Source organism: Oryctolagus cuniculus, chromosome 16 (genome assembly GCF_964237555.1).
Source record: "Oryctolagus cuniculus chromosome 16, mOryCun1.1, whole genome shotgun sequence".
NCBI lineage: Eukaryota > Metazoa > Chordata > Mammalia > Lagomorpha > Leporidae > Oryctolagus > Oryctolagus cuniculus.
Window position 1 is genome coordinate 43,677,635 of NC_091447.1, and position 26,035 is coordinate 43,703,669.

The 26,035-nt window shown below is 38.3% G+C and overlaps 1 protein-coding gene across 9 annotated transcripts in view; it reads right to left on the minus strand.

The window, feature by feature from the left end:
• AKAP9 (A-kinase anchoring protein 9) overlaps nt 1-26,035 on the minus strand; it is a 166,566-nt gene that overhangs the window by 65,697 nt on the left and 74,834 nt on the right. For 3 of the 9 annotated variants that reach the window (XM_051852742.2, XM_051852741.2, XM_051852740.2), the window contains 10 exons: nt 23,373-23,481; nt 22,718-22,916; nt 21,417-21,513; nt 20,630-20,722; nt 10,302-10,655; nt 8,203-8,427; nt 7,035-7,175; nt 6,461-6,564; nt 5,618-5,713; nt 3,801-4,006 (listed from right to left, as the gene is read on the minus strand). In XM_051852742.2, coding sequence (XP_051708702.2) covers nt 3,801-4,006; nt 5,618-5,713; nt 6,461-6,564; nt 7,035-7,175; nt 8,203-8,427; nt 10,302-10,655; nt 20,630-20,722; nt 21,417-21,513; nt 22,718-22,916; nt 23,373-23,481 — 1,624 coding nt within the window. 9 annotated transcript variants of the gene reach the window in all.

Sequence of the window (26,035 nt, forward strand, 5' to 3'; positions counted from 1 at the left end):
AATATTTACTCAGGTTCAAGTGATTTCACATTGGCTCAAAATTTGCCTTCAATTTCAGAAACTAGTTCAACGTTTGAGAAAGCAAACATTATCAAATCAATTATTTATTTTTTGAGTGTTAACAAGTTCATACATGTTTACAAGCTCAGACTTGAAGCCTGAAAATAGATCACAAGTGTTACAACAAAAAGTCATATGTAAAAAATAAATAACAAAACCCATTTGGTTATCAGACTATTACTTATTTTTTTTCTGTTGTAGTATATAAGAAATAGAAAAAATATTTCAAAAGGGCATTTTAGTTTTTATAATAATGCTTCTAGTAAAATATGAAGGAAGGTCATAAGAAATGCTTACACACAGAGCACAGTGTCAGTATTTTAAAGCCAGTATTTTTTAAGGTTTATTTTAAAAGTTTTACATTATAAATTCTATTAATTCAATATATCTTTCAGGATGAAAAATGGATCTCACAAGTGGTTATCCTAATTTTATCGGTAAGATTAACATACTGTTGCTAAAAATCAAATCACAGAATTAAATGGAAAGTACACATTATAACTATAATGCTAATACCAGCAAAATGATCTGTGCTGCAATATTCTCTATACTGTATTTCTTAACTACAGATTTCATTTTTCATCTTGCATCTTTTTTTCATATGTACAGTTTTTCTTTTCAATTTTCATAAGGTGAATAAATTTCATTAATTTCATTTATACAGATTTAGGGACATAGTGATACTTCCCACCCTACCATCCCTCCTGCCCACACATCTACCAACCACCCCTACTCTTCCTTCCTCTCTTAATTTTTACAATGATTAACTTTCAGTTTATTTTATACTTATAAGATTAATCCTACAGTAAGTAAAGAGTTCAACAAATAGTAAGAAGAAAAAAACACAAAACACTGTTCCTCAACAGTTTCCTTCTGCATCTTAATATCATTCTTTCAGAATCAGTTAACAACAACACAAAATTCTGAAGAGCTTAACTGACTCCAGCACATATAAAGTAGTTTTAAGTACATGCATGTTACATACTATGACTCCATAAGCACCTTGCCTTGAGTTGGAATCTCAGTGCCAGCTTCACCAGACTGAAGTGCTGTAAGGCAGAGAGCTCAGAAAAACTGCTCAATAAATGTTTGTGGAACTGCACTGATAAAACTGCACATAATTGGAAAGCTCCTCCATTGCTGATTATTTAAACAAGTACATAGATCTATTTCATCTTTGTAAGATTCAGATGTAACTACTGAAGAAAGTAGTTTGTGGATCAAATTTCTTTCAGGTCTTCTTTTTCACAGAAAATGAACATTCTTTTTGTTTGAATTAAATTACCAGTATATTCTTTTTGTTCTTCTTCTTCTTTTTTTTTTTTTTTTTTTTTTTTTTGGACAGGCAGATTTAGACAGTGAGAGAGAGAGAGACAGAGAGAAAGGTCTTTCCTCCGTTGGTTCAACCCCCAAATGGCCGAAGCCAGGAGCCAGGTGCTTCCTCCTGGTCTCCCATGGGGTGCAGGGCCCAAGCCCTTGGGCCATCCTCCACTGCCTTCCTGGGCCACAGCAGAGAGCTGGAATGGAAGAGAAGCAACAGGGACAGAATCCGGCGCCGCAACCGGGACTAGAACCCGGAGTGCTGGCGCCGCAGGAGGAGGATTAGCCAAGTGAGCCGTGGCACTGGCCATGTTCTTTTCTATAACTATGGGCACATTGCTTTAGAAGTGAGTTTGCTGTCCCTTTAAACATGACATTCACTGAATATTTTTCAGCATTCATTTTGAGAAATATCTGAGAACTGCTAACAAAAATGTACAAAATATTTTTAAAATCTATAGAGCATCTTTGAATAAGGGAGTCCGTTTGATCTAGACCTTACCAGCAGGAAGCTCTTCCCTAAAGAAGGAAAACCAGCTGTTTGTTAAGTGTAACTTCTTAGAAACTTTTACTGTGAAACTGGAAAATATTAGTTAATTGTTTTCTATACACCAATGTTCACAGGCAGAAATAAAACAGTTCTTGTTTGAGAGCTTAACCTAGAGTAAAAGTTAATTTGAAAAGCAATTCTCAGGGCAGGTACTGTGGTGTTGTGGGTTAAGCCGCTGCCTGCAGTGCTGGCATCCCATATGGGCACCGGTTTAAGTCCCAGCTGTTCCACTTTCAATTCAGCTCCCTGATAAAGTGCCTAAAAAAGCAGTGGAAGATGGCCCAAGTGCTTGGGCCCCTGCCCTCCACATGGGAGACCTGGATGAATCTCCTGGCTCCTGGCTACAGTATGGCTCAGCCCTGGCTGTTGCGGCCATTTGGGGAGTGAACCAGCAGATGGAAGACTTCTCTTTGACTCTGCCTCTTCCTCTCCTTCTCTGTAACTCTGCCTTTCAAATAAATACATCTTAAAAAAATAAAAATAAAAAAGCAATTATCTATCAAGTTTGAAAAAAGTATATTTGAAAGGAAGGCTTAAAATTCAGAATTATTTCAGCTCTTCTTTTACTAAAAGTTTTAAAAATTTTCTTTGAACTCAACTGAGATGTTTTAAAATAATTTAAAATCCCAAATCAAGTTTTTCTCTGCACTTAGAAACACATTACTTATCAACTTGTATTTAGGTACACCTTCTATCTCTAAGTGGATAACAATTTCTTGTTTCTTCATGTGAAATGCAACAAACAGAATTCTATCAAAAAGAACTGGGGGTCCAGTACTGTGGTGTAATGGGTAAAGCTTGCAATACCAGAACTCCACATGGGTGCCAGTTCTTGTCCTCGCTGCCCCACTTTTGATCCAGCTCTCTGCTAATGGCTTGGGAAAGCAGAGGAAGATGGCCTAAGTACCTGGGCCCCTACCACATACATGGGAGTCCTGGATAAAGCTCCTGGCTTCAGTCTGGTTTACCTCTGGCCGTTGTGGCCACTTGGAGAGCCAACCAGCACGTGAAGACCTCTCTCTCTGTGTTCCTCCCTCTAACTCTGCTTAGCTGATACATAAATATTAAAAAAAAAAAAAAAGGTAAGAACTGGAATCTCAGGAGGTTTGCCTCCAAATGGAGAGACGTGTTCACGTGTGGAACAGCTGTGGGCTGCAGGCTCCAACTTCTGATCTGTGAGTCCAGACTCTAACCCTCCCCAACTGACAGAACTATCACCCCTATTCATCTCCTGATGCCTTCTCCAGTGAGGGATAAGGAACTGAAAGACAACAGAGGCTGGAGCTCAGCGATGTGATGGTAAGACACTGTCAAAGCTGGAGGAAGACGACAATCAGGAGAATGGCTGTGTCATGCAGGACCTGATTTCTGGACCCACGTTCTGTCATGCTTCAAACCACCTTTCCAAAAGGAAGAAAGTACCTAGCAGAGGATGGTCCAAAGGCCACACCCTGCAATTGAACTTTCTTCTAACCATCTCAACAGTACATGGAATGGAATGCGCGGGGTAGATTCCTCAAAGTTCTCTACTTCTAACCTTTTCTTCATTTACTAGAGTGTAGGATGTCAGCCATACCTCGTTAAGAGTCCTGATCAGTGGAGTGGGACTTTTATTGGTTAGAAAATGAAACAGGGTCGCACAGTAGCAACCCTGGGTTTGTACAATGACAACCGTAGAAATCCACTTACAAATGCCATACAGTAAGGTGTTTTGAGCAAAGTGGCTGTAACATATTTGTATTTGGAGGAACCTTAATTGGAAAATTTGAAATTCTCTCTTCGACATTTTTAACTTATAACCAAGTGGCTTGAACTCAGCAAGATCTGTTGAAGATAACGGTGATTATTTAACAGCATGTAGAACCAGTACCTCTTATGTGTTCCTCATGGACACAGGACTTCCCAGATGCCTCTGCTTCTGACCTCCAGATCAGGCTGCCTGATGGCTGTACCTTACTAGATCTGTCCAGGATCCCAAGGACGTGGCGACCAATAGTTTCTTCAACGGCTGCTGTTGTCTTTACAACTTCCAAGAGGATCTTGAGAAGTCTATTATTAGCTTTCTGGAGCGCATACCTGCATATATAAATATTTATTAAAATTATTAATCTTTTAAAAGCAAACATTTTGCTTATATCCTACAAAAAATACACTGCAAAGTATTTGATTTGAAAAATATCCTATGTCCTCCCTAACTAGATAACATGCAATAGCACCTACAATGATGAGCTTGTTTGTGATTTATTAACATGATTGATCCTGAAAAATTTTAGCCAGTTTAACAGCAACATTTTTAAAAAAATATGTAGATTTTATTGACTTGAAATAAGTTAAATAACTAAAATTTTAAGATAGTAAGCAGAGTAGAAAAATTTTTAAGCAGACACAAAATTTAAGTCTTAAAAAGTATGAAAGTACCCAAACACACTAAGTTACTAAGTTGGTTATTCATTTATATATTTTTTACAATCAATCTTTTCATCTGTCAAGCAAATTACTTAAAAATATAATATAAAAATCTCAGCAGGAAAAAAATTGTGGTGGTATTATCTGCAACTTAATGGTGATAAACTAGATGTTCAAATTACAAAAAGTTAATAGGCACAGGACTGTTTTTTAAAAGGTCCTTAGTGAAATTTCAGTTTCTGCTTCCAAACATCTCAGGCCGTTTTTTATTTCATTTGCTCCAGAGAGAAATCTTGTTACACATCCTACATTCATTCCAGCCAGTAGAAAGAACCTATTTTCAACTACACAGAATTAATGGTATGCCTTTTTCTCAAAATACGTTTTTACTTTTTTAAAAAAGTCAGAAAGTACTGCTAACCATCTACCTAAACATCTAGCACTCAGAAGTAATCATCACTAATAGAGATTTTAAAATCTCTATTTATGGACTCCCCCACAATACATGTGTATTTATATGTATATGTTTATGTATATAAATTTTCTTAAAAGGATCATCCTGGACAAGATGTTTTTATAAGCTTTCTTTTTTGTTTAATATGAACATTTTTCCATGTCAAGAAATGTACTTCCATCATTGATTAGCCAGAAGATTACCTTATTACTTTTCTGAATAACTAAACAACTCTCTCATTCTCATAGCTGAATCTGACAGTGGCACCAGAGTGGCAAACAATAAATGTAGACAAAATCAGAGACTTTCTTTGTGAAGGTCCCCTGACTTAAGACAGTTTTATCACTCAGATTCACAATGGAGGAGGTTACCAACAGCTGGGTTAAAAGATATGTTTCACAGGCATATGACAAATCTATCTATTTTAAGACAAGGTAATAAAAGAAGTAGTTTTCCCGTAAGTATTTGTCAAGTGGAAGAGACAATTCTATTTTTGTACCTAGATCAAGTTCTCTGCTTATATAATCAAGAATATTAAAAATAAAACTCAAAAACTAAGTAGGAAGTCAAGGGTTTAATTTCATTAACTTTTTCTGAGGATCTGTTCAAGTCCCAAACCTCAGGATTAGGATAATGTGAAAATATTTCTATTTAAGATAAATGATTAATACAATGGTAAAAAAAATACTCATTTTATAAGCACTCACAATAAAAATTCCTAAAAATCAAATACTACATAATTTAAAAATATACCAATTAGAGATAAATAATATAAAATAAACAAGGTGTTTATTTTATATTGCTATGGTTAACACTAGTTTTCATACACTGTCTTTCTTGTTTGAGCTCCATACTGACTGTGTTCCATACTGATGATCCAATGGGGAAGCCAAAATCTTAGGGGCCAAATTCCTCCATGCAAGCTGAGGAAGGGGGTTAGGAGGACACAAAGGGTGGACAGTCACAGAAATTGGAAAAGGAGGAGATTAAGTTAGTAGATATTAGTTTTAACTTAAAAAATTTTCATTTGAACAAAACAAATTTTCAAATATTGTGCTTAGAAAGTCCTTAGTATTAATGAGGGACATTTATTTGCATTTAGTATTTTATAATTTTCTATTAACCTCTACAAAATTAAGCAAAGTTCTGTAGAGACTTGGTGATTAATTCATTCCTCTATAAAAATGTGATATGGATTAAAAGTTCTCATGTGTTATGCCATAAGTATATGAAAGAAGCTAAATGTGGATTATGTACACATATATGAATATTTCTCAGTGTAAACAAGCCAGGGCATAGCTTACACTGAATGCATGTCTACACAGTGGGAACAAAGTGTGAAAAAGAGGAAGAGAGTTCACAAACATAAATATTTTTTAGGACACAAAATGATATGCAAGAGGAATAAAATTAATCATGATTTCATATCCATAAATACCTTAACATTTAGAGTTAAGTATACAATTACTATCTAATGAAAAATTGCATAGTATATAAAATATCCTTTAAAATGTACAATAAAAATTGAAAATTTTTGACATTTTACACATATACAAATAAGAATATGATGGTTTTTATGACGAAGTACAAATGTACAGGACAAAAAGATTAGTATCTTAAAACAATCATTTTAATTCACTTTGCAGTGAGAAAGTATACACTTTGCTTACCTTTCATTGGACAGAATATCAGCAGGAACATCTTCAGGTTTTCTGTCCAATTCCTTTTCTTTAAATGTCTGCTCCTCAACTTCCCCATGGTTTTCATTTCCATTCTGGCGAAGTTTGTTTAATGGCAGGGAGGACAAGACAGAAAGAAAGCCTGTCATCTGGGAATTAGCAGTCGCCCTCTCTACTGGTCTGAGGTGAAACACACAAACACTGCCTGAATTAATGTTTACCTACATTTTATCAGGAGATTAGCATTATCAAAAAAGATAAAACATTCTAGTACAGAAATAAAAAAAAAACTTACAAGGGGTTCAAAGTAATGCATGCCATCCTGTGCAATAAAGTTCGTTAGGTTGCTTCTTGATGAAGCAATACTTGCTATAGCAATGCCAGATTCAAATTACCTTACAGAGAATGTAAGGCATTTTAACCCCACCTACCTTGCATGTAAGCAATCACAAATAGGTTAAAGCTTAATACCTACAAAATATACATCTCACACCAAGAACAAAGACAGACAAATCCTACTGCATTGCTGCTCCATTGCTCCTAGGTGGGCCCGAGTCCATACTACCTGTGTTTGCGTACTGCAGCTGCGCAGCTCACAGCACAGCTTCTCTCTTCCAGCTAAAGACAGCTGCTTTAGCGCTTCCAGCTCCTCTAAAAGCACCCTCTCTCTCTCTGAAACCAGGTTTTCATTATCTATTGAGGATCTCTAAATGAGAAAAAAGGTCATGAGAGAATATTGTTTGCGACAGAGGAAAAGAGCAGAAATATTAAGCAGATTTCTTTTAACCCCTTGTGACCAACGGGCCCTGGTGCTACTGATGATTCATATCCACAATAAGGGGTTAAAAGGCATATACAAAGTTCAATGCAAAATTGGAAACTGTAGAAAACAACTAATGAAGTTTAAATACGTAGGAATTTGTATAGTTCAATTAGTATTTTTAAGTCAATTTTGCATTGAAAATTCAGAAATCTGAATTCACAAAATACAATGAAGAAAAGCAAAACTAATTTTTCCAAAATATGCTTTAGGCTCAAATCTCAATTTTCCTATTACTTTACATTTGAAAGGTGTTAAGGATTTTGTTCTTCCTATCTCTCCTTTTTGCTTTAGTTTTCCTAATTCAAAAATTTGGTTTTCTAAGAATTTTTACATAAATCTCTTTGCTTTTCTGCAATGATTTTGTGAGTATATTTTATTCAGCAATTAACAAGAACCCAGCTCCCAAATACCAAGGAGTATTTAATTTTAGTCAAGAAAGGGATAAGAACGTTATAAAAATTTGCATTTCTCAAATCAAGAAGAGATGTTTCCCTAGAAAAAGTTCGAGAAACATACCACTTCAGAAGATTTCCATGATGATTAAAAGAAATGATTACAGATAGATAAAGGTAAACCTTGGAGATGCTAATTTGTGGGCTCCAAGAACTACAAATATGGGAAAATTGAATGACAGTGACTACATGCTTGAGCACTTCAGCACTAAGGATTTCCAAAGTGCCAAAGTGATTTTGCTGTATATGGTCAACAAAATGACTTAAAAGAAAAACATTAACACTGTGGTCACTTTTCTACATGACAAGGACCTAACAAGATCTAATGCCATTCGATCTGGAGGGATGTGTTCTTCTTGTTAAATATTTGTATTTGAAATAGTTTTGACTTTTCAAAATAGGTTACACAAAAATTACCATCATTTTGACTGGGAGAAGAGAGACTTTAAGTGCCGTACCTGGGATAACTGTCTGTTAAGTCTCTTAATTTCCTCCTGAAGCTGTTCCTGGTCTTCCCGCTGCCTCTCCAACTGTCGCATGTGTGCCTGCCTTAACAGCTCCATTGCCTGCTGATGTTCTTGGTACTGTCGTACAAGTTCCTGTCTCATATCTTCCAACTGTTCTTCATTCAGCATCAGCTGTCTAGAAGCCTCCATGTTTGATACCAAAATCTCATCATGAATCTTTAATAGTAAAATAAGTAAATAAATCCCAACTTAATATATTTTGTGGAAATCTGTCACCACTGATATATAAAAGCAGTTCTATTAACTTCATAAAGCACCTGATTTTTTATCTTTATTATTATTAAAAAGCAGCCATTTGGGGGGTGAACCAACGGAAAAGGAATACCTTTCTATCTGTCTCTCTCTCACTGTCTTAACTCTGTCAAAAAAATTAAATTAAAAAATAACTTTTTTAAAAAGAGATTTTTTTCAGGCTAGTGCTATGGCACAGTAAGTAGATTAAGCATCCACCTGCAGTGCCGGCAACCCATTTGGGCACTGGTTTGAGTCCCAGCTGCTCTACTTCCAATCCAGCTCCCTGCTGATGGCCTGGGAAAGCAATAGAAGATGGCCCAAGTGCTTGGGTCCCTGCACCTGCAGGGGACCCCAAAGAAGCTCCTGGCTCCTGGCTTGAGGCCATCTGGGGAATAAACCAGTGGATGGAAGACCTCTCTCAGTCTGTAACTTTGCCTCTCAAGTAAATAAATCTTAAAAATTTTTTTCTTGATACAAATGCCAAATAATATGAACTTGGTTTATTATCATTACATACATTACTTTCCAGAAGCAAAATAGCTGTGTATCAGCTAGTTTCACTAACAGTCTCATTCTAGGGGAGGAGAAGAAAGATGCTCAAGATTCCTTCAAATTACTAACGGAGCTTTACCTCCACAACTTCTCTTGACATTTTAAGATGGGGGTACTGACATCAATGAAGTATTTATTTTAAAATTAAATTTATGAGACATGAGAAACTATGACTATTTTATTTATATTATATGGTGATTATCACAGTACTACAGAGAACTTTTTGATAAGGAATACTTTTCAATATATTTTATTTGGAAATAAAATCTTTAAATTCTATGATTTCTATATTCTCACACCCATAAGTCTAGTGTGGGTTTGATGAGAAGTTATATTCCTGAAGAAATAGCTCAGACTGTAACCTGCCTTGTGGTATAGCAGGCAGAGCCACCGCCTACCATGCTGGCATCCCACATGGGCACCAGCTCGTGTCAAGGCTGTTCTATTTCTGATCCAGTTCTGTGTTAATATTAGGCCTTGGAAGGGTAGCAGAAAATGGACCAAGTGTTTGGGCCCCTTGCTGCTCATGTGGGAGACCCAGATGGAAGCCCCTGGATTTGATCTGGGCCAGCACTGGCTGTTGTGGCCATCTGGGGAGCAAACCAGCAGATGGAAGATGTCTCTCTCTCCCTCTAACACTGACTTTCAAAATAAACAAATAAATCTTAAAAAAAAAAGAAAGAATAAAAAATCCCGTATTACTTAAAAGAATCATTTTGCCTTGAACAGTTACTGGTAAATTAAAGAGCTTTTTGTGAATCCCTCTCAAGTTTTGCATTCCATAGAACTGAAAGTTTTATCTGCATATCTCTTAGAACATAACTTATCATGAACGTTAATATCTTTAATGAGTAAAAAAGAAAAATGAGAATTAGTATATAAATAGTATAAAAACTGTCTTATTAAACAGGTAGCTGTTTCCTTGTAATGTTACATTTAATGAAGCAGATCTTTCACTCATAGATACTGTCCATTAAAAGTATAAATAATTTCTACTGGTTCAAACAAAATTAACATAAGTATGACTCACAATAAGATTTTACCATGCACAATGTCTGTAACACAAACAAGAATACTTGTTTTATTTAATACTAAGTAACTTGTCTCTAATACTTTGCAACTAATAAAGCACATTACTAATGTGTATCATAAATTAAGACTGCAGTTGATACTTTCCTCCTTCAGGAAGCAGTATTACTAACATTTTTGCATTTAGAGTTTAAAAAGTCAAGAGGCGTACTTACAGATTCTCTGACTATAAATGTCCGATCTTTGGAGAACATTTCTTCTGAAATAGTCAGTTCACGGTCCTTTGATTCTAGTATATGAGCAAGGTCATCATTATTTGGTAACAGAACTTCTGCTCCATCTTCTCCTAACTCTTTACTAAGTGGTTTAAATTCTTCTTTAAATTTCACCTCCGTTCCCTCAAAACTCTGAAGATCGGCTTGACCCTTTGGTAATTTCATTTCATTAAAATGCTGTTCTTGCTGGCAGAGAGCATGTGATTGCTTTGATGACGCAGCATTTTCTTTTCTCTCAGATATTCTAGACAATTCAGTTTGTTGAGCAAATGCTATACTCATTGACACAATGACCTAAATAAGTAAAGCAAACAAAAAAGGATTGCATTATAAATACCAGCAAGAATTTAAAAAGTTATTCCCTAAAATTTTATGAAATAGAAAAAAACATGGCATCATAGTTTTAAACAAAGAGAGATGCTATGATAGATAAAGCGACTATTTTGCAATGACTCTAATGTCATTTATTTTTTACTGGCTGCTTTGTAAATAAAAAGTACATTTTTTCTTGTTATAATAGAAAAAAATTTCAGTATGAAAATTAGAAAACGAAAATTTTGTTTCGCTCTTCCAAGAAAAGTCACTATAAACACTTTAGCAAACACTTTTCCAAACCTTTCTCTTCTTTACTAATATGAGGGTTCTTCAAAGACATCCATGGAAAATTATAAAAAAAAAAATTATACATAAATTTCAAAAAAATTTTTTAAATATCAATTTTTTGAAAGGCAGAGTTACAGACAGAGAGAAAGAAAAGGAGACAGAGAGAGAGCGTGTGCTTCCATCCACTGGTTCACTCGTTAAATGGTGGCAATGGCCAGAGCTGGGTCAATCCCATGCCAGGAGCCAGGAGCCTCTTCTGGGTCTCCTACATGGGTGCAGGGGCCCAAGTACTGGGGCCATCTTTTAACACTTTTCCAAGTGCATTAGCAGGGAGTTAGATAGGAAGTGGAGCAGCCGGGTCTCGAACTGGTGCCCCTGTGAGATGCTGGTACTACAAGCCACAGCTTAACCTATTGTACCACAGCACTGGCCCCAGATTTTAAAGATTTTTGTCACCAAAATAAACTTGTACTGACCTGTTAAAATATATTGCATGGGATTCTAGTTCCAGGCACTAAGAAGGATAAGGCATTAGTTGGAAAAAAGCCTGTATCAGAGTAACATGAATTTTGCTGCAAATAAAGAACAAATGTCAGGGCTGGCACTGCAGGATAGTAGGTTAAGCAGCCATCTGTGGTGCTGGCATCACATATGGGTGTGGGTTTGTGTCCCGGCTGCTTCACTTCCTATCCAGCTCCCTGCTAATGCTCCTGGGAAAGCAGCAGAAGACGGCCCAAGTGCTTGGGCCTCTGGACCCCCATGGGAAACCTGCAGGAAGCTCCTGGCTCCTGGCTTCGGATCAGCCTTGCTCTGGCTGTTGTGGCCATTTGGGAAGTGAACCGGCAGATGGAAGACCTTTCTGTCTCTCCCTCTGTATCTCTGCCTCTCAAATAAATAAATAAATGTAAAAAAAAAAAAGAATAAATATCAAACGTATGATGATGTTTGGGTGAAGAATAGTGAAATCATTAGTGTTTTATGAGAAGTTTATGGGAATAATGCTCCCCATGATCAGTTTACAAATGGGTAACTCAAATGAAGAAGAGACCAGACAATGTTGAAGATGAAGCCCACTGGAGCAGACCATCCACATCTATTTGTGAGGAAAGACTTCCATCTTGTTCATGCCATAACTGAAGAGGATCTATGACAAACAGCAGAAACTAAACACCACCACAGACTTCTCAACTGGTTCAGCTGACAATTCTGACTGAAAAATTAAAGCAAATCAGACTGGATTCGATGGGTGCCCAAACTGTTGTGGCCAGATGAGCTGCAGGCAAATCAGAGATTCTGACAAAAATGTTAAACAAGTGGGATCAAGAACCTAAAGAATGCTTTTTAAGAACTGTTAACAGGAGATGAAACAGGGCTTTACCAGTAGTTTCTTGAGGATAAAGCAGAATCAAATCAACGGCTACCAAAAGTAGAAGCAGTTCAGTCAAATAAAGGAAGACCGAGTCAAGAGCAAAGGTCCAGCTGGCGCCGCGGCTCACTAGGCTAATCCTCCGCCTGCGGAGCCGGCACACTGGGTTCTAGTCCCGGTCGCCCCTCTTCCAGGCCAGCTCTCTGCTGTGGCCAGGGAGTGCAGTGGAGGATGGTCCAAGTGCTTGGGCCCTGTACCCCATGGGAGACCAGGAGAAGCACCTGGCTCCTGCCTTTGGATCAGCGCGGTGCGCTGGCCGCAGTGCACAGGCCACGGCAGCCATTGGAGGGTGAACCAACGGCAAAAGGAAGACCTTTCTCTCTGTCTCTCTCTCTCACTGTCCACTCTGCCTGTCAAAAAAAAAAAAAAAAAAAAAAAAAGAGCAAAGGTCAGGACAGCAGTTTTGGGGTGCTCAAGGTATTTCGCTTGCTGAGTTTCTGGAGGGCCAGGATGAGCACATCTGCCGACTGCTGAGTGTCTTCAGAGTCAGCCGGAAGCAGAAACATACTAGAGAAGACCCACCAGGGAGTCCTCACCACGCCAGTATTTCTGCTCATTCTTCTCATCAAACAAGGGCAATTTTGCAAATTCCAGTGGGAAATCATTAGGTATCCACTTCCCATGCTGATTTGGCTCCTTCTGATTATTTTTGTTCAATAATCTTAAAAAAAATCTCTTTAAAGGGCACGCATTGTTCTTCAGTTCATAATACAAAGAACTCCAAATTGACATGGATAAATTCCCAGGACTCAATACTTTATGAATGGACTGAATGACTGGTATCATCATTTATGCAAGAGTCTTGAACTTGATGGAGCTTATGTTGAGAAATAAAGTTTATATTTTTATCTTTTAATCCCATTTTTCTATAAACTTTCTGAAGTTCCCTCACATTTATGGACATGTTTTTTTTTTTTTTTTTTTTTAATAAAAATGTGATCATACATTAAATATCTTTTTAAATCTAGAAATACACTTTGGGGCTAGTGCTTTGGTGTAGTAGGCTAAGCCTCTGCCCAGGGTGCTGGTATCCAATTAGGGCACCAGTTTGTGTCCCAGCTGCTCCTCTTCTGATCCAGCTCCCTGCTATGGCCTGGGACAGCAGTGGAAGATGGCCCAAGTCCTTGGGCACCTTGCACTCATGTGGGAGACCTGGAAAAAGCTCCTAGCTCCGGGCTTTGAATCAGCTCAGCTCCCACCATTCCAGTCATTTGGGGAGTGAAACAGTGGATGAAAGACCTCTCTCTCTCTGTTTCCCTCTGTCTGTAACTCTACCTCTCAAATAAATAAATAAATAAATAAAATCTTAAAAAAAATACATCTTTAGGCCAGTGCTGCAGCTCAATAGGCTAATCCTCCGCCTGCGGTGCCGGTACCCCGTGTTCTAGTCCCGGTCAGAGCACTGGATTCTGTCCCAGTTGCCCCTCTTCCAGGCCAGCTCTCTGCTGTGGCCCGGGAGTGCAGTGGAGGATGGCCCAAGTGCTTGGGCCCTGCACCCCATGGGAGACCAGGAGAAGCACCTGGCTCCTGGCTTTGGATCAGCATGGTGCACCTGCCGCAGCACGCTGGCCGCAGCAGCCATTGGGGGGTGAACCAACGGCAAAGGAAGACCTTCTCTCTCTCTCTCTCTCTCACTGTCCACTCTGTCAAAAAAAAAAAAAAAAAACTCTATATAATTTCCCGAGTGTTTAAAATTTCATTTTGGGGTTGGTGCTGTGGCACAGCGGGTTAAAGTCCCAGTCTGCAGTGTTGGCATCCCACATGGGCGCCGGCTGGAGTCCTGGCTGCTCCACTTCCGATCCAACTCTCTACTCTGGCCTGAGAAAGCAGTGGAAGATGGCCCAAGTCTTTGGGGCCCTGCACCCACGTGGGAGACCGAGAAGAAGCTGCTGGCTCCAGGCTTCCAACTGGCATAGCTCTGGCCATTGCAGCCATCTGGGGAGTGAATCAGCGGATGGAAGATCTACCCCCTCACCCCGCCTCTCTGCCTCTCTGTAACTCTGCCTTTCAAATAAATAAATCTTTTAAGAAAATAAAGATGTGGAAGTTTATTCCATCAGTTCTTTATTGCTGGACATGGACTAATTCTGTCCTTATACTATTTTAAACACCACTGTGACAAAAACTTTTTAATAATTGTATCATTATTCATATCCTTTATTATTTCCTCACAATAAATCCCTAGAAGTAGGATACTTGGTTTGTGTTATTTTGAACTATTGTATTATTTTGAACTATGACTATACACATTTCAATCTAATCCAATCCGACTTTCAGCTACAATTATGACCCTAAATCCCTGCTTATTCTAGTTCTTAGAAGTGCAGTTACTTTGAAATTTTGAATAGCAGACTCAGCTTTGACAAGTCCCTAAGCCTATGAGAACTAACTGTAGCAATAACTTCATTTCAAGGGCCATTTCCATAAAAAATTTGCAGGGAGTGAAGCCTTGTTGCTGTAAGTCAAGGAGAAAACATGCCTGGGGGTAGAAACCTTTGTGTCTACTGACCTTCGACCTTCTAATTTCCTTATTGGTTCAGGTCACATTATTAGATGTAAACCCAGAACAAAGCACATGTGGGGTTAGAAACTTGTGCCTGGTAACCTTTAGCCTTTCTGATTTCTTTAGTGTCCTAGGTAATGTAACTGTACTTAAAGTCCAAGATAAAGCGTATCTGGGATTAGAAACCTTTCTGTCTACTGAGCTTCCCTCACTGATCCAGATCATATACCTGGATGTCTGCTTTAATTTTCTGTCTTCAACCCAACTTGTCTATCTTGGGTACTGATTTCCATCTGATTCCCACTAGCCACCTTCCTTCCAGATGCCACATATTCCAGATTCTGAATGGAAAAGGTAACACCAATGAGAGCAAGAGAAACAACAGAAGCAGCAATTATGGAGCCCCAGTGCTATTTAATTCTCATTATACCTACAAGGTAAGTATTATTACTCCAATTTAACAGATGGGGAAACTAAGGAAGATATTACATTATTTGATTACAGAACACAAAGCAAATAAATTATGGAAGCAGGACTTTAAAATTCTGCACTCTTACCTAAACTCATCTTCTAAAATCTAACAATAAACTAATTCCTCCACATCTGAATGGATCTGCCGAGAAGTACAAAAGTACTTTGAAAAGTTTGTGGAAAATAGATTAAAAGGTAAGTTTATTTTGGTGCAAAAAAACAATCCTTGAAATCCATGCACAGGAGGTGTCTTCAAATCATTCACAGAAAATGCACACTATGAAAAAACTATATGTATATATTTCAAAATTTTTAGAGCAGAGATTTAACTCAAAGTACGTCTAAATATACAGCTAAAGCACCTTAAACACTATGCTCGTGTGTTAAACTGCTTCTGCCCCGACAATCCTGCTTCTACATCCCATCTACCAAATTGGACCTCATGGATGCCTAAAGGAGCTGAGACACAACTAAGGTTTGGTAACAAAATTCTGAACACAATTATCTGCAACATATGCCTATCACAGCAAAATGTAAAAATACGCAAATGAAAGAGTTAGTTAACTAGACCATACAACTTAGCAAACAATATCTTTAATCTTCTCTAACTGGTGGTCATAATCTTAAAACTAGCTTATGCTTTAATTTTCTGTCTTGAATATGATCTGCCTATTAATCTCTTCCTATTACGAATGCTATAAAGAAAAACAAAACAAAGGCTGAAAATATAAAAGGGGGGGGCTGGCACTGTGATGCAGCATGTGAAGCCACTGCTGTGACACCAGCATCCCACATCAGAATGTTGGTTTAAATCTGGCTGCTATACTTCTGATCCAGCTCCCTGTCAATGCACCTGGGAAAGCAGTGGAAGATCACCCAAGTACTTGGGTCCATGCCACCCACGTAGGAGACCAGGATGCAGTTCTTAGCTCCTGGCTCTGGCCTGGTCTAGCCTTGGCTGTTGTGGCTAGTTGAGAAGTGAATTAGTAGATACAAGATTCATCTTCCGAACCCCCTTGGGTGCTTTGACTTTCAAATAAGTATTTAAAAAAAACTGAAACTTGGGGCCGTCACTATTGCGCATCAGGTTAAAGCCCCAGCCTGCAGTTCCAGCATCCCTTATGGATGCCAGTTCAAGTCCTGGCTGCTCCACTTCTGATCCAGCTCTCTGCTATGGCCTGGGAAAGCAGTGGAAGATGGCCCAAGTCCTTGGGTTCTTGGACCCATGTGGGAGACCTGGAAGAAGCTCCTGGTTCCTGGCTTCGGATCGGCTCAGCTCTGGCTATTGTGGTCATCTGGGGAGTAAACCAGCAGATGGAAGATCTGTCTCTCGCTCTACTGCTCTCGCTTGCTAGCTCTCTCTGTTTCGTTCTTTCAAATAAATAAAATAAATCTTAAAAAAAAAAAAAAGTGAAGAGATATTTAGAACAGACTGAGACTGGTCCACCAATATCTAACCAAAGCTCTAGGATGATATAATAGAAAAACAGAAAGTAATTACTTCATGAAATAAAGGCTGAAAATATTTATAGAAGACTCCACATCTAAGATTCAAGAATATAAATGAATTATAAGGAGGACAATAGAATAGCAAAAATCAAAAAGATTTTAAATGTTTCCAAAGAAGAAACATGTATCACCTATGATCTGACAAGGACCTTCTCAGCAGAAGGAGGTGGAGCACAATAGAAGAACACAATGGAAGATTATCTTCCAAGTCCTGGTGTGACCACAGCTGATGCAAATGGTCGACACACTGTCCTTCATGACAAAGCAAATAAAAACAAACAAAAACAGAGCTTACTCCCCAACAGGTGGGTAGCAAGAGAGAGAAAAAGAAAAAATCCTAAAAGGAAAGCAAGCCTAAGATGCAAAAAGAATAAGGTCATTAAAACATTGTTTTATGAATATGTGGGTAAATCTAAATACTAACAGTATTAAGCAATATCTGAATTTAAATTGTGAAATAAGAAAACACAAGGCACCAGACTTGTGATTCCAGGCAGCATGAAGTAACAAGCACACTATGGCCTCTCTCTCCAAATAATTACAATTAAAAACTCTTAGCAAAACGTACAGCAACTACTGAGAACTCTGAAATGCCAGCAGAGGCAAGCCGACCGCAGAGAGGAGTCAAAACTGAGAAAACTGATCTGTATGGGGGAGGCTGTACTTTCAACTGGAGCTGACTGCCTGTTAATGAAAAGTTTTAATTCTCCAGAGGATTATAACAAGCTAGCATTCAAAACACGCAAAATCCAACTCAAACGTAGGGCTGGGCATTTGGTGCAGGTGTTGAGATGCTGCCTGGGATGCCTGCATCCCAGTCCAGCTCTGTATTCCAGCTTCCTGCTAATGTGAATCCTGAGAGGTGACTGAGCAGGTCATGGCTCAAGTATTGAAGTCCCTGCTCCCTAACATGGGAGCCCAGAGTGAGTTTCCAGCCTGTGGCTTTGTCCTGGCTACTGCGGACATTTGGAGAGGGAACCAGTGGATAGGAGATCTTTCTCTCTTTCAAATAAATACATAAAAATTTTAAAAAGTTCATGGGAAATATGTATTATGAACAAACTATACATGAATTTTAAAGAGCTTCTGGGACCAAAATAAATGTTTTTTTCTTTAAAAAAGTTTTTGTTCATTTACTTGAGTCCTAAAGACAGAGAGAGAGATAGAGAGAGAGAGAAATTGCATTTAATGATTCAAAAGCTGAATTTTTAAGTCTCCCTTTCCTCTCCAAACACTACTGCTTTGTAATCTTTTCCATCCTACTAAAGAATCCTCAGTAAAAAGCAACTCAATTTTTCCAGTTGCTCAGGTCAAACAATCTACAGTAATATTTCACTCTTGAAAGGTGAGCTCTTGCCCCTTTCCCTGTATCCTTTATCCAGTTACTTCTGCCACAGAGAGAAATCTGTGCCAAGATTTCACAGTATTTTACAAGTGAATTCCATGAGGATGGGGGCTGCAGGACTGAGTAAAACTATCCTCCAACTCCACAGAGTTAGTCACTAGGCAAACAGTCTTCTCAGACTGCAGCCCAGCCTGTCTGCCACTCCTGAGGACAGCTGTTACAGTAATTTTTTCTTTTAATTAAAAAGTTAATTTATGTTGAAGGCAGACATACATACACATGAGAGAGACATACAGACTGAAACAGCTCCCATCTGCTGGTTCACTCCCCTGTGTCTGTAATGTCTGGGCCTGGGCCAGCTCAAGCCGGGAGCTAGAAACTCAATCCAGGTGTTTCACATGGTGGTAGGGATCCAAGTACCACAGCCATAACTTGCTACCTCCCAGCAAGTTATGTGCTTTAGGAGGGAGCTGGGATTAGAAGTGGAACTAGGACTTAAACCCAGGCACTTTGATATGGGCTGTGGATATCCCAACTGGCTTCTTAACCTGCCAGGCCAAATGCCCACCCTTAGAGTAATTCTTAACTTTTCTTTTTCTTGGTTTTCTCTTTTCCACTTACATCAAAAGTCCCCAACCTGGTCTCTTCATGAGTCATTCCGTATTTCCTTCAGATTTCTCCCGAAGGCCACTTCAGCAGAGAGGCCCTTTGTGATACCCTGCATCAAATAACTCCCCCCTCCTGGATTTCCTGTCTGATCCCCTGGTTATTTATTATTTTTCTTCACAGTACTTACAAACATCTGTATGTTATCTGTCTGTACTAACTAGAAAGCAAGGTTCATGGGAGCAAAGATTTCATCATCATCTTCCTCTGCTATATCCCAGCACCCAGAATACCCAGTGCAGTGTAAACAAATGGCTATTTCATCTATACAGAGAATCACAACTCCTACTGGGCCTCTTCTCTGTAGCCCATGTTTTAGAAAAATGGTTCTCAATCTTTCTCCAGTATCCTAGTAGCATAAGGCATAGCAGAATCAGTACTGGTGACTAACGTGTTTTTAGCGCCATGCTGTGACATCAGTGTGGTCTGGTCTCTGGGGCTAGTACCTTGTTGGCTTTAGGATAATTCTCACTGACCTGTACTTGGGTGTGTTGCTATCAGTTTGGATGAGTGATGTTTTTCACAACACCTTTATATCATCACCATTATCACAGCAATAAGACTACTTTAAGACATTATTTATGAAACTTACTATCAACTGATCTGTTGGATGCTTTATATGCAGTAGCTTCCTGAATCCTGGTAAGAATCACTGCTATTTCTGTTAGCCTTCTCTTTTAACCTTATTGATAAACAAGATTCAGAAGTTAAGTAACTCTCCTAAGATCAAAAATCCAGCAGGCCATAAAATGGTATATATGGTATATCCACTATCAAGCCTCAGATGAACTATTATGCTATGATGCCATTTGAGAAATTTATGTAAGATCCAAGTGAGAGATACAATTTGATTCCTCTAAGAACCACTATGTAAGGATAGTGCCTCAGTTTTCATTTCTTTCCAGGAGCTATATATGTTCAGCTCAGAAATAATAAGTAAATAAATCCTTATACCCAGATATTTCTTTGGGTCTTGATCTTCTCATTTAATTTAGATTTGCCCAAATTTTTTATGCATTTCCTTTATGTTCTGTTAATCCTCTCCCTTTTAAAACATGCGCACTCCACTGAGATTTTATATTAGAACAGCTGGTTTATTATAAAAAATAAAAAGCAGACAAAATTGTAATTCAACAGTCTAACATTAAAACCAATCAGATATATGCTTTTGGAAAGCGAATACAAACACAAAAGTAATGGAACCAAGTGACAGAGCAGGTTATATGGTTGATATTCAAGAGTTCAAAGGAATAACTCTGGGCTTAGCTGCAGCTAGGGATACAGAGCCTAAGTAAAACTTACACTGATAAGCTCCTGCATTTAGCCAAGAGCTACTGTTTCATGGTAATCTAGCTTTACTATCTGTAGTTATTACCCAAAAGGTAATTTATAGAGGATCAACATCCTCTCCTCCTTTTCCTACCTTCTCCTCTACTTCTGAGGAAAGCCAAATTCCTTTACAAAGTATCTACTCACAAGATGACAAATAAATAGATTTGTTTTGGCACTCTAAAAAGTTTCTAATTACTGTTCTACCTCAAGAGAATCATGCTCTTCTCAAGGAAAAATCCACAGAACATTTCACCTAAAGGCAACTGTAGTTGACACCATTATCTGAAAACATAAAGATGAGAGGTGTATGAAACTCAGTTAAAAATAAAGTGATTCCATAATAAAACCTATTTTTTTAAAAGATAAAAAGAAATATATACCAACAATGTCTTCCAGATGAACTATAAATTTACCTTAGCAACTTCTTCTTCTAATCGTTCTTGGTACTGTTTTTCCAGCATCTTAACCATATTTGTTTCTGTTTTCACTCCAGATTCACCAGAAAACTAAATTAAAAAGAAAAATGACATGCTTATTTACACTAACTATAGAGCAGTTATTTTTAAACTTCTACTCTCCGAATATTTCCAAAATATCACTATTTCTTGCAAATCTATATAGTCTCAGCAAAAAAACCAAATTTCTGTTTTCCCCTAGGAATCAGGAATTTAAAATCCACTGAGTGAAGACCAGGGCTCTACACTTGAGGGACTGATAATAACACAAAGCTAAGGAGAGGCAGAGGAGACTTAGGTGGATTGACAAGCACTGTAAAAAGATGAGCAACTTTTCTATATGATGTGGTCTGTGCTGCAGGAGGCCTCATCTGCTATCCCAGCCTTGGCATCTTGAATTTTGGAGTTTCCTAAACACTATTCTAGAGAAGACATGGTCCTACTTCTCACAGTGGGAAGAAGAACTGTACAGGACAGAACACTGAAACCAACAGGAAAAACAGTCCATAATTTTGCACACAAGACATTTCAAATTATGCCATATGCTGGGGGAGGGGGGTTCTCTAACTTTCTTTGTGTTTTTCTTACTCGATGAAAACATACTGTCTACCTACACATTCTAGGTCTTTTATGTAAGATAACCTAATACTTATTATGCTTACTTCTCAGTAACTGTTTACTAATTACTGAATCACACAAACAAAAACAAAGTCAGTGTACATACTAGTTTAAAGAATAAAAATACCTCTATTGCACCATCAATATTGTCTTCATGACAACTTCCAGGGTATACTGTTCTCTGTACATCAGACTCCGTAATTACCATCGAATCAATGGAGAAACTAAATATAAATTTAAAAAGGTGAAAGCATTACTGCTGTGTGTTTCGCTGTTTGTCCAGAATTTACACCATGCATAAAGTGTATACTTGGGTAAAGAAACAAGAAAATCATAGATCAACAGTTTATAGATATTATAACTTAAGTCATTTTCAACTTGTTTTTCCAAACAAAAGTAACACAACTGAATATTTTAACAGATCGCCATTATGCCATTGTATGAAAAATGAAGTAGGAAACTAGGATACAGAGTTTTGGAGACTATTTTAACTTCTGTAGGGTAATCAAGAAAGGCCTCATGAGAACACAGTGCTTGAGAAGAGACACACAGGAGATGAGGGGGTTTCACATGCAAATATCAAGCAAGATCATTCTAGGTGGAACAAACAGCCAATGAGAAGTACCTAAAGCAGAAGTACACCAATATGTTCTCTTGAGATCCCCCAAAGAGAGTGTATGGTTTGAGAATACTTAAATGACAGGCAATTCAGGAGACAGAAGTCAGAGAGGCAAAGAAATGCATCATGTAGGACCCCGTAAGGCACCAAAAGGAAAGAACAGTGGGAGAGTAACATTATCTGTCCTAAATTTTAAAGCGAGTTCTGGCACCTGTGCTGACTTTGTTGAAAACAGACTTGAGGGAGTAGTTAGGGTGAGACAGGATGGTGAGATAGGGCGGTGGCAGGGACCAGGGTGGGGGTGAGGGTGGCAAGGAGTGATACAGGTCTTACGTACTTTGTAGGCAGAAAAGACAGGATTTGTGACTGAAGAGGTAGGAAAGAGGAGTTGTGACAGATGAGATAGTTGCAGAAGGAGCAAACTTTGAGACGATCCAAACCTCTACTTTGGATGTGGTGAGTTACAGCAGGAAAAAAAAAACAGAAAAAATCCAGCAAGGATGTGAATAACCCTATCTTATGTTCCTTGAGTACTCACCACATCAATGGCAAAACCTAGCAGACAAGGGCTGATTTAATCTAGCATCGTCATAAAATAAAAGTGAGTAAAATTCTCCTAGTAAAATGTGTTTGGTTTATAACAGCATCTATTTCCCACATTTCAGAGAAATACCCCTGCTCTTATTTCTTGCAAATGCTACACACCTATCTCTGCTGAAGTTAACAATTTTTTCTTCAAGAACCATTCTGGTTCACACTTTGTTACAAGCTACAAATACTGCTGAATGGAGCCGAAAGGAGATGACTACCTTGTCTGAAGTGGGCTTTCATGAACAGGGTGAAGCCTCTCTTGCAAACAGGGGACTTCTGTCCCAGAGCTTCCAGCAGTTTCTTTCAACTGTTGCTGCAAAGAGGATACCAGGTGTTCTAATTCTTTAACTTGTTCTTCAAGTTGTTTCATCTTTTCAGTATCTTCCCGAGAAGGTAACTTGCTTTTATGATTGATATCTACATTATACAAATAGAAGAAAACATTCATTTAAATACAAATTTCTTAGTGAAATACCACAAGCACTTATTTGTATATACAGAAAATATTCATCCTTGTTTTAAAAAAAGCTTTTTTAGTGGTAATAACTCAAGTTTAAATATGAACTCAATGAAAATAGGAGAACAGTACAACTCAAGAGTATTTTTTCTTTCCTCACAGCTACAGTACTCCTAAATACAACAATTTTATGTCTTTAAATGTAAAACAAATTAAAATCATAGAATGTAAAAATTGGGAAGGGCCTTCCCTTCACTGTAATGAATGAAAGAATTCCTTTTCATTTTAACACTGAGAAAACTGAAAGGTTACAGTGAAATGCCCAAGTCTCTAAGTTGTCTTAATTTTAAAGTAAAAAAAAGTACTGAACATTTGGTGTTAATAAAATCATATTGTGGCACATAATCAAAATTTACCAATGTCATGCAAATTGGGCCTCTGAGAGTGAACTGACAATAACTTTGTCTCCTCTTTTGATAGGCTTTCTTCTGCAAATTCAAGTTTCATGCCATCTACTGGCTGTCCCTGAATGAAAACAAGAGAATAGCAGTGACATAATTACATGATGCAGTACTCTGAAATCCATATTAACGCAATTTTGTATTTAAGATGCTTTTACAAGATTGTGACACTCTGCCATAATCATTTTTCCTTCTAAGTTGTCCCATTTTCTCTTCTGATAGTGATTAATAACCTATCCCCTTCATAGCAGTGAAATTGTATTAGTAATGGTCTTTAATATTCAGAAGAAAGTTCATTTTTACAAAGCAGGTGCTTCACAGAATTTTGGTGGGAAGCTCATAATATTTACAAGTTGATCTTTGAAACTTCAACTATACACAGTAAAGTTTTTATTTAAAGTACATAATAAGATGTTATTTATTGCCAGATATATACAAGGGGTTTCTAAATTACATGGAAAAATAAAATTAAAAGATAATGCATATTTTCCATGAACTTTTTGAAGCCCTTCCATACTATGTACAAATAAGTAACAAACGGAATGCTGCTCTCTGCAGTAAACAGAGAAGAAAAATAATTAAAACAGAATCTTATTTTCTTAACTGTTAAAACCAGGCAGCAATATGTCAGATGCGTGTGTATTAATTTACTCATTCATGAAATATTTAACACTAACATTATGACACAAGAGAAAGGGAGAGTAAGAATATAAAATCAGTAAAATACTTTTGTGTGTGCATGTGTGTGTGTGTGTGTGTAGGTGGGTAGACCTGTCCTCACAGAATTTATCAATTAGTTGGGGAAATATATTTAACAACCAAGAAGTGCTGAACTATGAAATCTGACTAAAGTGATGCTGAGACAGAAGAAAGACTGATGTGGACTTGAGTAATTATGGAGAAGTCAAATTTGGACCTCAATTGTTTTTGGCAATTATTTTGAAAAGTTAGATAGTAGAGAAAGAGCATTTGTGAAAGAATAAATGGGGCCCCAAGTAGTGAAGACACTGACCTTGTTAAGACGGTTTAATCTAGATACTGAGTTTTAACTAAAGCTAGATGAATTCAAGCAAAGAGGAAGAGTTTGGACTTGCCACATTACATGAGCACAAGAGACTCTCAGAGCAGGTAATTAACAGAATAAAAATGATTTCCACTGAAGGCTGTTTTAGCTGGTCCCTCTTCTCATCAAGTCCTTTAGCCCACTCCTACTTCTTGAGCACTTGCCTATTTCTAGAGGATCTTGCCTCCCACTTCCCAGACAAAATAAAGACCATAGATAAGTCCTTAGGTTTCCTGACCAACCCTTCTGTATCTTTACCTAAACCATTCAGCAAATCTTTGCTATATGCTAAACAAGCACTGGGCTAAAAGAGGAAATAAAAATAAGCAAAAGATTCACTGATGCTAAATAGTTTAGGATCTGGTCGAAGAAGAAGAAAACAAATAATTGTAACAACATGAAAAGTAATGTGATCCAAATGTAAATTTTTAGAAATAGCTGTGGGTGGGGCCGGCACTGTAGCCCAGTGGGTTGAAACGCAGGCCTGCAGTGCTGGCATCCCATGTGGGTGCCAGTTCGAGTCCTGGCTGCTCCACTTCTGATCCAGCTCCCTGCGAATGCACCTGGGAAAGCAGTGGAAGATGACCCAGGTTGTTGGGCCCCTGCACCCATGTGGGAGACCTAGAAGAAGCTCCTGGCTCCTGACTTCGGATTGGCTCAGCTCCGGCTGTTGTGGCCATTTGGGGAGTGAACCAGCGGATGGAAGACTCTCTGCGTGTCTACCCCTCTCTGTAACTCCATCTGTCAAATAGATAAAATAAATCTTAAAAAAAAATAGCTGTGGAAACATGAAGAAAGAAGGATAATCAAGAATTTAAAATAACCAAAAAAGTTAAGTGTTACAAGCACAGATCTGTACAGGTGTTAAGGGAACAGAGAAAGAAATGTCTGAGGCAGGCAACAAAGACGACACGAAGGAAGTGGCATGTAACCAACTGGAACAACAAGAAGGAACAAACCAAGCAAACGGGAGGGAGATGAGCAGTACTAGGCAACTGGAACAACAAGAAGGAACAAACCAAGCAAACGGGAGGGAGATGAGCAGTACTAGGCGGAGGACACCATGGAAAACACTCAGAGGTGTGAAAGGTCAGGGTGCGTTTGGAAAACTGCAAATACTACAGTAAGGCTGAGGTCAGGAAGTGCTGTACACTGAGATTTAATGCCTGATTTGAGTCCCGGCTTCCTGCTAATGTGCATCCTGGGAGACAGCAGAAGATGGCCCAAGCTTGGGCCCTTGCCACTCATGTGGGAGACCCAGATGGAGTTCCTGGCTCCTAGTTTGGGCCTGGCCCAGTCCTGGCCAATGTGGGCATTGGGGGGAGTAAACCAGGAGATGGAAAATCTCTTCTTTCTCTAATGTTCCACCTTTCAAATAAGTAAACAAACAAACAAAAGTCCAACAAAAAAGTTAAGGCAATGATACACTGTGATAACCGATCTCCTTCATAGCAGAACCCTGCATGCTTTTGCGAACAGTAGTGAAGCTGCTATGCTAAAATGTGAACTTCATGGAGCGGTGTTGTGGCACAATGCGTTAAACTGCCACCTTGCA